Genomic DNA, 15,176 nt, shown 5'->3' with positions numbered 1-15,176 from the left:
CTTTCCCTCACCACACTTTTTACACCACTTCTAGTCTATCATCTCCCCAAAAAGTAGACTCTGGATCCCAAGCCAAGTGATTTTGCTGCACTGCCCTTCCACCATGTCTTCTAGATACACACAATGTCCAGTCTCCTCCATACCATCATGTCATGCACCTCCATGCAGAGTCTTTCCAATGAACCTGCATTCAGTGTAGTAATCCCTAGTTCATATTTGACAGGGTGATTGGTGTAGGCTGGGTCCTCAACTCACCTATCACTGGCAAGTACACATGCCCACTTTTGCTATCATTATTGAATGTGACCAAATCTTGTATAGACTATTTTTACACCTATGAATGGTTAGTCCTGATATGGAGCATGACAGTTGATGCCTAAAGCAGTTGGTTCACAAATCTCTTCCTCTGATAGGCTGCACCTAGAGTCTCTGCTGCTGTCCCCAACTCTACTCCATTTTCAGTGTTTTTTTCTGTCAGCATACCTCTCAGGTCTGAGGTGGAAATATTTAGCATATTTTTTGGCAGGGACTAGAAGGTACAAAAAAAAAATTCCTGTATCACCCTATAGGTTAGTCCTTCCTAGGTGGCCCAGTTTATTCAACATGTAAACTATCCATAATGCAGCCCATGACACACCCATGTCTGATTCCTTGTTGCTTATTATATATTTTTAACAAGGCCACTCTTTTCAGAGCAGTTACTTACCTACATAATTGTCCTGAATTTAAAACTCTAACTGCTCACTCTAATTCATCCTTGCCTGTGACACTGCCCTATCTTTTTACGCTCTGTCATAATCAAGCACTGAAACCGACCCGTTCCGTGTAGCTCACCTCCCCCACTTTTTTGGCATACTAGACCCAGATCCCCTGTTTACATTCAGGTGAGCCCCTGTGTACCCTGGTACAAACTCTGGTGTGTGTGTGTGTGTGTGTGTGTGTGTGTGTGTGTGTGTGTGTGTGTGTGTGTGTGTGTGTGCGCGTGTGCACGTGTGTGTGTGCACATGTGCGCACGTGCATGTGTCTAGGGATATAAGGTCAGCTGTATTTTATTAATTTGGGTATAATACATTACTGTCTTAAAGACCATAAATACCTTAACATATAAAAGATTTGTCCTTTATGACTTCACACGGGTGTACACAAGCATTCCTAATTTTTTTTATCATCACCCATACTTTACAACCAGTATATTACAGCAGACAGCTATGTTAGCTACTGCGCATGCTTCCTTTTACTTTGCATATGCAACTCAGTTATGTGTAGTTCTGATCTTGACAACATACTTGTAGCAGTCTTCACCCTTACTGCAAGTTTTAACAGTTACAGATGGGACATAGAGAGACAAACTATGACCAGCTGTGCACGTTAACCCCTCACTCTACAGCGTGTCACAACCCGCTGCTTACACATGGAAATGTATGTGTGCATCTCCAGTGTGAAAGAGTGTTGACCCCCGTGTTTAAGTGCGTCACGTCATTAGATTTCCCATAGGCCCTTATCTAGTCAGGCTAGCAAAAACATTTACCAACAATGTAGAATGATACCAGAGTAGGCTTTTGCAGGATGTCCAGTTTCATGGGGATCCCAATCAGCTGCTGTGCACGGGACCAAGCAGACTATATTTAATAGCCACTCACCATTCCACACTCCTTATATTCTAGGAGGTCTTCCATACCACTGTGGGAAATCATGCAGAGCTAAAATATTTATCCATACAAGTAAAGCCCAGTGTTTTTCTCTGTAAATCATACATAAATAATCCATGCCTCCCACAGCAGCTGAGAGACCACATACTTTCAAGTACCACAAGAAACACAAGACATAAACTGGAAAAGGCAAAACTCCAAAACAAGTAACCAGTTGACACTATCAGAGACATATACATGGCTGTAGATTCCATTTCACCACAGTCTTGGCTCACCCGCCTTGACAAATTGGGGTTACCCACCTTAATATAAAATGTGCAGAATCTGCAATTCCATCTTATCTTGCTGTTCTCCAGTGCTACAACTTGACAAACAGCCCAACTCTACCCTAATACATCACATTTAAACTAGCTGATTTGATTTACAATTTATCCTGTCTCCCTCATTACAGATCAGCAAACATTCACACAGTTTCTACATGCCTCACAACTGTCCAGATTTTTGCAGAATGCCCTCATTTCTGCCTCATGTTTTTGGTCTGTTTCTCATAAAATTTGTGGTTTTCTGGCACATCTCTATGGATTGAAGTCAGTAAATAATGGCATACCTTTGAGTTTCAGATGATATCCTTCAGAAAATGCATGCTAATGCAAATCCTGGTATTGTAGCAACTGTCTTAAGTTTATAAGATCAATACGTAAAATCGATATCAATTTTTGGGCCTTTGCCGCCACCCCCCCCCCCCCCATTATTTTAGGCTTTGTCCAGGTTTCTTGTGCTAAGTGGTTGAGAGATCTACTCCAAGCAGAAAAGCCTTTAGAATGTTGTGGTACCTAGTAACATAAGGGAAACAGCGGTTGTACTTCCGTAGTTACAAACATATCACTCAATAAGTAACGTCTGTCATCCTGTAAAGTGAATAATTTTAGAAGACTAACATAGCATTAAGTCAGTGAAACAGAGTTTTTTAGGTTGCTTTTTTGCCTGCACACAGCTATCCATCTGCAGTCAACATGTCCTTTCTTCATCCACTGGGTCTACTTGGCACTGCTAATCCTCCCTTGGTCTTACTCTGATCTGAGCTTGGGGCTGGTAATTAATTGAAGTTCCTGGTGCAGTGTCATATTGTTGCCAAAGAGTGTTTTTCCTTCTACCTTGTGCATGGCTTTTTACATCCAGTGGAAGGATATGTGATGGAAATGTGCTGTTGTATTATCTTCCACCATTCCCACTTAGGACAATATCCCTGTGTATGTGTTCCCAGCCTCTGTAAGGGATCAAACAAAAGGAACATCTAAGCTCACCCCCGGGATAGACATATCTATCCTTCCCCTGACAGCACCTCAGAAGACAGAGATGCTGGCCCATAGTCACTGTAGTCATGGATACTTGTATTCCTCTGTGCTGTGGAGTTGGCAAATCAGTAAAATAGCTACTGAGGTTACATTTTAGTCTATGAACATATTGCAACAATACTGGAGTACCTTGAAAGAAAAGATGGTTACTTCCTTCTAATTTACACCATTTACTCCACACATAAACTAATAGCACCATGCTGACTAAAATTTCAATTTTCACTGTATTAGCATTCAAAAACTTTTTATAAAACAGTTACATTAGGAAGCTTAGATGTAACCTGCAGTTCTGTACTGAACCTATTTCTTGGCACCACTTTCCATTACCCCAGTGACGTTTCTAATATTCTTACAGACAAATCTTCTTCCAAGTGTACTCATACCCCATCAACTCCTCCCCTCCCAAAATTCACTTTACACCAAGTCTTTTTGACAGTTTACAAAGTTAAAAATACCACTTTCATGAGTCTGGTCAATATACACATATATCTGCAGAGAATTGCTAAGTTCTGTCAAGCAAAACTCCTCCATCAGCTCTTCATCCTTTGTATACCCACTAGTGGCATACCCAAGCTTTTGGGGTGCCCTCGGTTCCTCTGCTAATCCTGAAAATTACAGGTCTATTAGTCAAACTAGTATCATTTGCAAAACTTATAGAATGCGTTATTGCTTAACCAATAACTGATACAGGTAACCTTACACATACACACACACACACACACACACACACACACACACACACACACCAGTTTGGCTTTGTAAAATGCAGATGATGCCTGCTCAGTCTGATGCATTCTTCAAAATGTTTACTGAGGCCATTTATAAGGGGTATATACACTATGCTGCCTTTCTTGGACTTTGCTAATACCTTCAGTACCCCCTATGTTGGAATTGTTGAAAAACTCTCCCAACTCAACATTAGACCGTACATAGTTCACTGGATAATTGAGTGGCTGTCTAACAGAACCCATACTGTTAAGGTTGGGGGTATGTGTTCCATACAGAAAAATGTCTTCAGTGATACCCAAAGAGCTGTGGCCTGGACCCCCTCCTCTTTGGTATGTACTTCTCTGATATAAAACTTGATATCAAGAGACTGTGGCTAACCAGATTTGTTGTTGATTGCAAAGAGTGTGTGGTTATCAAGTTGTATTTTGATATTCCAATTTTTCTGCAAGGGATGGACGGTAAAAATGCTTAGAGTATCAGTTATGGGCTTACCCTCAATGCCAAGAAATGCAGCATAGTTTCCTTTGTTAAATCTAGTGACACTATTGCTTGCCATAGAGATAGTCTATGTGACAGTCTGGGACTTGAGTATCTTTGGTGATAACAGTCTTTCCTTTAACCACCATGTCTCTCTGGTGGTTAGAAGATCCTTCTACTTTGCATGACTTATCCTTTGTAGTATCTGCTAGAGAACTGAATATTTGTAGTCATGGTTTATTCCTCACTTGTTAGACCCATTATCGAATGCAATGCCCCCCTTCAGCATGTTCCTCACTAAGCACCTAAACCATTTTGAGAGACCATAAGGTTTTCTCACCAAAAGGGTCTCAGATCTCAGTGCCCTTTGCCACTGTAATAAAATAAAAGTCCTGTCCTCTACTCACTGCTGTATATACTCCAGAGGGGTGGTATGTGCTTAGTCTGTCATGACATTAACAACCAATCTCACACTGTTTGAACTCATTTACCTAAATATAACCCATGGTAAAGCAAATCCATGATCTAGAGGCCTAAACCCATATTACCGCATCAGTAGCACCAGATAAGTGAGACAGGTACTAAACCCAGTTCTAGCCTTCATTTCTGGAAATGGCTGCAGTTACATATCAAGTGGAACACTTTCCCATCAGCCTTTATAACCAGTCTGGATGACCGGATATGTGAGCTCAAATTTTCACCTGGGGTATGTGGAGGAATATTGTTAGTCTTCCACAAGCATTGCTTGATGTGTCTGAATTGGTCAGTGGTCTGCTTGGCAATATGGATAGTAAGAATATAGGTAACTATATGAAATGTCGGGACTAGCTACAGCGAGTCCTGAAATGCAAGCCTGAATGGCTGAAAGAACAGACTTACATACTAAGTCTGATATGGCCATTTCTCAAAATATTCCCCTTTTTTCCCCCAAGTATGGCAGTCTGAGTTGATATATATAAGTTTGGGGGGTACGGGAGCTTGCCCCCTGCAAAAAGATGTTTAAAAGAGAAGAGCAATTTTCAAGATTTGCTCTTCTCCTCTGTTTTCTGTCTCTTTTTTTTTTTTTTGGCTTGTCGTTACTCGGCATTTCGAGTGCTGATATTTCAATAGGGATCCAAGAATGTTTGAGTGTTAGTGTCTTTTTGTCTACTGGTGCTCATTCTTACTTTTATATCTGTACTTTTTCTGTGCTGTTCACCATAACTAAGGGTAAAACCAATCTTGCATTAAGAGAAGGTAAATGGTAATCTTTCATTACCAATTATCACATTGCTTTTGTTTGTCCCTAGGCTAACCTTAAGCCAATTGGACCTATTAGGCCCAGTAGGGCCTCACTCACAAGGCTATGACAGGATCACTATACATATGTGATCTATATGATAATCTTAAAAGACGTTATTGCAAAATGCAAGTCATTTCATTGCTTGTATTATTGATCTGGCAATAGCTATGAGTCTCATTAGTGGAGCAGACTACAAGTCCTATTATGCAGTGTGCTAGTGGCAAGTCTTTTATTATTAATACTGCTGTATCACACTGCTAGTATGACCCAGTATATTAGCTGCTCATGCTGTCAGTTGCTGTTGCTGAGTGTTCAGCAAGGTTTTCTTCCCAAAGCTGAGGCTGGATTAACCATCCGATTTTGTGTATAATTCCGCTTACTGTTTCCAAAGCCAAGCCCAGTTAATTTGAAGACTGACAGTGGCAACTGTGTTTTGTTTTACTTCTCTTGATGATGTGAGATGAATGATTAGTCATTGGTGAATGTCATTACAAAAATAAATGTGTAATAATCAGCGTTAGCTAGTATGAAAATAATGCTAAGTACTAAAGCAAAATGAACAGATACAGTGATGTGACCTGTTGTACTCAATCTGGACTAGGAAAGAGTTTGGGGTCTATTGAAGAAAGCTAAACAACTTGTGAAAGTTTTGCATGTTCTTCCTCAGTTAATGTGTATTATCTTAAGACATTCTTATTTGCTTGCTTCTGCCAAAACGTACTGCTTAGTGGCTAATCTAAATTATCCCTATGAGTAATTTTTTACTGTTGCCCTAGTAGTCTGGATTATGGGTGGAAATGACTAGTAGTCTGGATTATGGGTGGAAATGACTAGTAGTCTGGATTATGGGTGGAAATGACTAGTAGTCTGGATTATGGGTGGAAATGACTAGTAGTCTGGATTATGGGTGGAAATGACTAGTAGTCTGGATTATGGGTGGAAATGACTAGTAGTCTGGATTATGGGTGGAAATGATCTGCAAGCATTAGACTACTTGTGTAATTTAGCAACTAAATAAATAAATAAAACTAAATACAAACTCTCAGAAATAGTTGTGTTGTGTGTGAACAATGCTGTTGTGAAGGAGAGATGATAGTGATGAAGATGATGATGACGATTGGCATTGCTGAGCATTCTAAGGTAGTTCAATAGTTTTATGTGGTTTTCTGAATCCCCCTGACTGTGTCAATGTCTAGGAACTAACTTTGCAAGGCACCCCACTATAGAGAAGGTGCAAAAGGTGACTGGACGTCCTTAAAGAAAGACAAGTAAAATGAGCTAAGAATGTATTATGGAGTTTAGAAAATACTCATGCTCTTTTTGAAACCTCAGTCTTCCTGCAACCATCAAGCCCATCTCTATTGATTAATTTGTCCTGCGCTTCCTGGCTTCTGAAGACCCTGGACATTGGAGTCAAGAATGGGGGACTATGATCAGTCACAAGATTTTACTAGGTTCCATGTGTTAAATAAGCTTGCTTCAGAGTAGTACGGTTTGCTTGGTGTTGTCTGCAGTATGTCCTAAAGATACTGTTTACCACAGAGTAAGTCCAAAATACGTTGTTAACCTACTGCTATTACAACATCCGTTTGATAAAATATAAGCTAATAAATAAAAATATTTTTATTTTTTAGTGTACAGTAATATATATTGCTGGTGCCTAGTTAAAAAAAGTCCTGAAAAGCAGCAGGTGGGAGCGGGTTGGTGTAGAGATGGGGCTAAGTGAGGGGGTCAGCTCATAAACCCTAACAAAAATGATCCAAATTAGGTCCAACAATTGTTATGCCAGCCTTGGTCCATCCAATACTCAACCTCACAACTCCTCCAGTATCTGTCAAAATAAAATAACCAGTCTCTTTTTAAGACGCCTGCACAAGCTTAGCATAGTCCTCTTTATGTTCAAACTCACTTACACAAGTAATTACTTTTTACGTCAGTAAACATTTTGGCTCCCATTGTGATGTGAACCTAAAAAAGAGCTTGGCAGAGCATCTTGGACTTAAGTTTTTAATCCAACATTTGTGCACGAACTCTAAGAATTGAGGACATTGTTTACATGCATGAATGGTAAACAAAGCATTTTGAAAAAATAATTCTTTTGACACTTACTTTACAAACTTTGCCTGGCTTTTAAAGTAAAGACAGAATTCATTTCTTCAAATACCAGGACTCATATCATATCATATATATCATATCAAAATAATTCTAGCCATGAGGTCCATTGCAGTTCTAATTCAAGAATATTTCCCAGCCAGATAGTCATTCCAGGTTGGCAGCTTGCTTTCTGAAAGCTGAACAAAGTGTACCTTTTTTATCTGGAATTCCAGTTACCTCAGGTGATTCCTTTGAGCCCTGTCATCCTGCTCAATTTACTGTTTTCAGCAGAGGTGTGCTGTTCACCATTAAACTACATATAGTGGTCATCTCAGCATGCATTCCATGGCAGCAGGCCCTAACAAATAACTTATTTATCAAGCAGTACCATAGAAGAGTCATCTCCCTTAAGCAACCAAGGAGAATTCCACCACCTTGGGATTTTACGTTTGTCTAGGAAATAGTGTCCCTAGAACTCTTTGAACTGGCCCCATAAGTATTACTTAAGTATCTGTCTTAGAAGACTGTCTTCCTGGTAATGTTAATATCAGCTAGAAAGATATCAGAATTTCAAGAGATGGTGTGTAAAGAGTTACTGTGTTCCATATGGACTAAGTCAGTCTCTGGCCGAACCCTTCATTTATGCCTAAATTGGTTTCTGAAATTCCTCTTAATTTGCGATCATAATGTTTTTTTTTTTTTCTTCAGCTCCAGAACATGCAAGTTAGGGTATTACCTTGAGAGATGCAAGTCCTTCCAACTGATGGATCAGTAATTCAAGGCTTTCATGCAAGGGATGGAGGGCAGGCCAGTATCTAAATAATCCCTCTACAAATAGCTAGGCAACTGCATAATTTTTTTGCTAAGATAATCACGGAAGATATCTTCAAGGACAGGTTAAGATACACTCTACAAGGGTAGCTTCAGGCAGCTTCTACATTGTCTACCTTCTTTAGGAATATCTTGACAAGCAACCCCCTCTGGACCACTATTCCTACCACTTCAAAACCAGTATAGGGTGGATCTAAAGTCCAGGAGTGGAGTAGGGCTCAGGACTCATCTAAAGGGACTTTATAGGTTAACCACTGTATGTCCCCCTACACATTCCTGGTGTAGCTTTGGTAACCTTCCTATATATCAAGAATTTCACTGTAGCAGTGATCCATATCAAAAACATCGTACAGTTCTGATGGAGGCTCCCCACAACAGTAGATGTTTGTGTAGGATCATTACTACAGTACCAGTTCTCTCCATCCTCTCCCTTTTTTTCAGAGTAAGCCTGTTAAATGCCAGAGATGTGGGAGAGTCATAAGCCAGAATCAGACTCTACCCCTCCCATTCTTGTGCCTGCATTTTATCCATAGCAAATAAGGGCAATGCACTGTAGTTAGAACTATCCCAAATGCAATAGCTTTGCTGTTCATTGACAAAAAAGAATAGACCAGTCTTGGGGCTGACTCCCTCTCTTATCTAGGATGCAAGTGTGTGCCCTCGGTAGAGAAATGCAGACCTATGCACATACATCTGTGGGGATCTGAGAGTCAAGTCAGTTGGTCAGATGTTTACTTATGGCTAATTTCAATATGTCAGCAACTCTACTGTAGCAGTGAGCCTACTCAGAACATCAGCTGTTATGCAGAGTTTCTCAAACAACTGTAGTGTGTGTGTGTGTGTGTGTGTGTGTGTGTGTGTGTGTGTGTGTGTGTGTGTGTGTGTGTGTGTGTGTGTGTGTGTGCGTGTGAGGTGGGAACATGCAAAATAGGACTCTAGAGTATGAAGGGTTGCTACTGGCATGCAGAGTGTAGCAAGCTGTGTGTTGTGTGTGTCAGTGATATTCCCGGCACTTCTAAAACATTACAACACAGATTTTGCACACAGCAGGAGCAGGCTGTATGCTCTGTATGTTAATGATACTGTGGGCACTGTTGACATATTTATGAGTAGATGAAGTGCACTTTATCGAAGACACTCTGTGCACCCTACCAGGTACAGGACAACTGTATGCTGGTGGAAAGGCAGTGTGCGCTAGATTACATGTGCCAATACCATCAGACTGTGATCTCTCCATTGACAGGAGCACAGTGAACACAAATGGATTTACATATAAGATGCACAGCATAACAGCCTATGCACACAGTTATAATCACTAAATCATAATTTAGCTGCACACAATTTTAAAATGGAATTAATGGAAGTATATTCATTTAAAACCAGAGGGGCAGTGGCATTTCATTTCAGTTGCCATAACAACTCCTTATACTCCAGTCTAGTCTCATAAACCTTTCATGGTACAAAAAACTGTCAGATTGAATGACTCCAGTTTCAGGACAAACAACAGGCGAAAACGACCCAGATCCATATTGAAGAAACATACTCCCACTATGAGTGGGACATCTGAGGATGAGACTTCATCCAATACTGATTATGATTGCCCTCCCCTCCAATATTCCCCAGTAGCCAAAAGGAGACAGTCTGATGATTCTTTGATCCCTTTAGATCTACCAAACGCAGGAGTGGGAGAAAACATAGACGTAAGGGGACCAAATGTGGTCACACTATTACAAACAATTGTGAAACAATAAACAATGTGTATAATATTTCATCCTTTGAACTTTCTGATGCTCAAATTAAACTGTTGAATAAAGGTTTGAATTTTGTGCCGACTGCATCTGTTCCAGAACATATATTGATCCACGAGTTGAATGATTTTTGTAGGTTGATTAATTTAAAAATATTTTTTTCAGATACAAATAACTCTCAAAGATCAACAGGCTTTAGATTTGGTCCATCTAGTTTTCAACCACCTATGGATAAACATGTATTTATTTTTAAAGAATGTGTGACTAAGGAGTTGCACTTTTCTTTAAGTCATCAGTCTCAAAAATATAATCTTACATTGGATGAACAACAAGCGTTGCATGATCTAAAATCTAATCATGAAATTGTTATTACATCTGCAGACAAGGGTGGAGCTATTGTGGAGCTATTGTGGTGATGGACTGGTCTAGGTACCGTGCTGAGGCTCTTAGACAATTGTCTGATGTCAAGTTTTACATTCAACTTGTGGTTGATCCAACTAAAAATTTCAAAAGTTATATTGATTCTATGTTAGATTCAGCAGTGGAGGATAATATTATTACTAGCAATATACATAAACAATTGAAAGTATCGGATCCTCAGGCTCAATATTTATATTTGCTTCCTAAAATTCACAAGGACCCAATTAATCCCCCTGGTAGGCCCATTGTATCGGGTAATGGCTCATTGACTGAACCCCTATCTGCCTTTTTGACATTTCATTTTAAACCATTGCTCAGGTTGGTTAGATCTAGGCTTAAAGACACAACAGAATTTTTAGAGATAGTACAAGACACACAGTTGGAGGCTAATTGGTGGTTATGTACGCTGGATGTAACATCTCTTTATACCAACATTCCACACAATGCAGGAATATCGGCTGTTGCATTTTGGTTGGACAAAGCCAAGCTATATAGCCCTGAATTTAACCATTTTCTCATACAACTAACTGAATGTGTCTTGACGAAAAATGTTTTCCATTCTGAAGGGCAGGTTTACTGGCAGGTGAGGGGTACGGCTATGGGAGCTTCTTTTGCTCCCATTTATGCTGATCTATTTATGGGCTTTTATGAACATCAATATATTTATGACTCTAACAACAATAGATATATTCAGGAACTGGATATTTGGCGCAGGTATTTAGATGACTGTTGGATGCTGTGGTGGGGTGATTTGGAATTGGTTGATGAATTTATTAGATATTTGAATAACAATGATATGGGTATCCATTTTACATTACAAATACAATATCAAGAAATAATATTTTTGGATGTGATAGTTTCCAGACAAAGTGATCATACTTTGTCTACCAAAGTTCACAGGAAATTTCCACAATACAATACTCTTCTTCATGCCACCAGTAATCATCCCCGCCACATCATTAACAACATTCCTAAATCACAATTTCTGCGGATCAAACGTATATGCTCATCTGAGGAGGCACATTTGGTATGCGAAAATGATTTGGCACAGAGGTTCATTGATAAGGGTTATCACCCTGATCGCATCATGCAAACCAAAAATCAAGTTAGAAACACATCTAGGTCAGAATTGCTTTGTTACAAGCAATCAAATCAAATAAGTAACAGTGACCAGAGAATTAGGTTTATAACCACATTTGGTAACAATACTCCCCTTTTCAGACAAATTGTTAACAATCATTGGGAGATTTTAAGAACTCATGAACATCTTGGTGAAATACTACCGGCCACTTGCTCTTTTTCATATAAGAGGGGAAGAACATTAAGCAGTCATTTCACACATTATAAGAGGTACAATCCTCCTAGACCAATACAAACCACTATATTGGGTGACCAACTGAGAGGATGTTATCCTTGTGGACATTGTAATGCATGCCAATATATTTACAAAACCATGGAGTTTACCAGCAAGAATACTCCTAAAATATATCACATCAACATTTTTGGGAATTGTAATACGGATTGGGTGATATATTTGGCCACTTGTTCCTGTTTGGCATTTTATGTGGGACAAACATCTAGACCACTCAAATATCGTATCAGTGAACATTTAAGTGCTATCAGAAATAACAAACTGTCTAATGCACTATTTAAACACACTAGGATACATAAAACGGCTCAATTCAGATTTGCTATTATTGATAAAATAGACTTGCACAGGGCTAAAAAAGCAGGTTGGCAAAAAAAATTGAATAATATGGAATTTTCCTGGATAACTAGGCTAGGGGCTTTATTTAAACCCGGGCTTAATGAAATGTCTTGAAATTCATGCTGATCGGTTACTAGTTGTTCATCCCTATATATATATATATATATATATATATATATATATATATATATATATATATATATATTGATTTTTAAAAAAAAGTGTTATTTCACGTTTATTTTATAAACATAAGTTTTTTGTATATAATTGTGTTCTGAATAATAGGGATATGGACAAGTATTACATACTATAAGCTTATATAAGTGTTTTTTTCTGTGCTTGTCACTTTAAGGATTTCCTATATAAATGGATACCAGAATGCACCATGTGTTTGCTGTTTTGCACTGAAGAAGGCTATGGTATTTTAGCCGAAACCGGTTTGCTGATGTTGATGCTGATATTTTTATGGATGATTTGCCACATTAAATATTTAAATAGCCTTTCTCCTGAGTGCTGGTTCATTTTTGTTGGCGCTTTATACTTGTTGAGTAAGTTCTCATAGGTTTAGTCTATCAAAGAGTGACACTTCAGACTAAACTCTAATCCCAGCATAGCTCATTCTAGCAGAGGTTAATCAGATTTCAAAATACTAATTTGTAATTTTAAAATATGTTTTTTTTTTAATTTTGAAAAGTTATTTTACTATTCTTTTGTTTATTGCTAAGGCCCATGTGTTTATGTGTATGCTTTTTGTTAGGGAACTCATATATTTGGTTATTTTAGTTTATTTTAATCTTCTTCTTTTGGCTTTACTGGTTAGGGGTCGCCACAGTGGATCACCTGTCTGCTCATGATTGGCAGTGGAGTTTTACAGTGTCGAGTTGCCAGCCCGGCGCCTAACCTTCCACAGAAGGCACACACACTCACACCTAGGGCCAATTTAGAGTGTCCAATCCACCTGCAGTATGTCTTTGGGATGTGGTAGGAAACCAGAGCACCCGGAGGAAACCCACACGACCACAGGGAGGACATGCAGACTCCACACAGAAGGCACCCCAGCTGAGGATTGAACCGGAGAACATCTTGCTGTGAGGCAACAATGCTTACCACTGCACCACCATGGCCGCCCATTTTAGTTTATTTTAATATGTTTCTTAAATATTTTCTGAGGCAACACCAAAGCCATACATGTGTCCTGTTGCTTTGTTTGTGTGTGTGTGTGTGTGTGTGTGTGTGTGTGTGTGTGTGTGTGTGTGTGTGTGTGTGTTTTGTTTAAGAAAGCACTTATTTTTCTGGGAAAGAACTCGTGAAAAAATGTACAACTTCTGTTTCAGATGCAGCAGTGGTTTGATCACAAAAGCAGTATACATTTTGGCTCAGTGGATCATTTGTCACTTTCTCTGGAGCTTGTGAAGCAGAAACAGCAGGACTTCAATGAGTTCTATGATGCTGCAATGGTATGTAATAAATGGTTAAGTAAAGCTGTGGGTTGGGGCTGATTTACTCAGTTTACCTCTTTGTCTTTGATTATGAATGTTTTATTGTATACATCTCAACAGTATTTCATTATTTAAACAGTACTTAACATTTTGTGATGCAAGTTAAGGATACTTTTTAAGTGTTTCACACATCCCATACTGACCTTATGTTCCAGAATGCCATGTGTGATCCTCATTTATATACCCCTGTGAGATGTGTTGAGCAGATTATTCATGTAATATGACCACTTTGGTAAGCTGTGGACATGAGTGGCCTAATCATATGCTGGACCTGCACATTTATGCATATTAACCTTCCCCATGGTATGACCTGTCATGTGTCTTGCTTGTATTGTGATGTAGCTGGTCAATCCCCTTTGCTTCCAACTAGGGGTGCAGGTACGGAGACTATGTTACCATCCAAGGAGGAAATGCCAGTGATCTGCTGCTCCACTGCTCCATCCTTCTTCCACTATCAGGAATATTACTCAGTACTGAATTTTGTTGATGAAGTAGGATGCCCTGCCTTCTTACCAATCACTGCAGATAGCCTTTAACCTTTTGAACATGGCTACAGAAATCTTAATTACATTTTAGTGAAATTTACATTCAGATTCTACCTCATTACACAACATTCCATTAAGTAAAGGAGCATAATTTCAGTGAAGCTGCTAGGTGTTGCAGTATTCTTTACTCTAGGGATATCCTGCTGTGTATAGCCAAATGTCCGGCCAGCATACCAAATCCTTTCCACCTTCCAGGCATCATATGTCTTATGTACAGAGTGTAAGGTACATGTATGATGTACAGAACCTAATCCAAAGAACTTCTTTGCCGCCAGTCTGAAAGCTTCTTCTGAATTCAGTCTGTAAGGTGTTATCCAGGTTGATTCATCTACCGAGCCTTCTAAAGATTACTTCCCTTCTATTTCCCTTCCTATAGTTTGTTTTCATGTCATCCAGGAAGGGAAAACGTGAGTGTGGAAAGCAAATTCCCCATAAAAATAGATACAAGAATTGCCATTTTTGTTTAGGTGCTAAACACGGCCATACTTTCTGTGATATTATTAGTCAGGTATTTGTCCCTAAGACTCTCTAGAGCCATATGTCACCCCTTTTATATTTATTTGGAAAACCAGCATCTGATACTTTTGGCTTAGGGTACCATGGCTGAATCCACCCACTCCAAAGTTTAGCCGTCAATTAAGAAAAAAGCCAAAAAGCCACATACTGATCCTATAGCTGTTCATACTTCACAAAACATCTCCATTGGGTTAGATGAAGGACGCAAGGACCATCCAGTACCAATGTCAGTTCCCTCTACCGCAATACATTTGGAGGCCAAAATAGAGTTGTCTACTCGCACATCTGCCGTGGATGGGCATATATCTGTTGCAGATGTCAAG

General features: G+C 39.3%; 1 protein-coding gene across 4 annotated transcripts in view; it reads left to right on the top strand.

Moving 5' to 3' along the window:
- PLEKHG4B (pleckstrin homology and RhoGEF domain containing G4B) overlaps positions 1–15,176 on the top strand; it is a 960,241-nt gene that overhangs the window by 756,291 nt on the left and 188,774 nt on the right. For all 4 annotated transcript variants that reach the window (XM_044065125.1, XM_044065124.1, XM_044065120.1 and 1 more), the window contains exon 12: positions 13,628–13,750. In XM_044065125.1, coding sequence (XP_043921060.1) covers positions 13,628–13,750 — 123 coding nt within the window. The remainder of the gene's footprint in view (positions 1–13,627; positions 13,751–15,176) is intronic.

The sequence above is a fragment of the Protopterus annectens genome, chromosome 3.part0 (genome assembly GCF_019279795.1).
Source record: "Protopterus annectens isolate FY-2018-M chromosome 3.part0, PAN1.0, whole genome shotgun sequence".
In the NCBI taxonomy this organism is placed as follows: domain Eukaryota; kingdom Metazoa; phylum Chordata; order Ceratodontiformes; family Protopteridae; genus Protopterus; species Protopterus annectens.
Note: the sequence above shows the minus strand (reverse complement) of the source record. Positions and strands in the feature narration are given on the sequence as shown.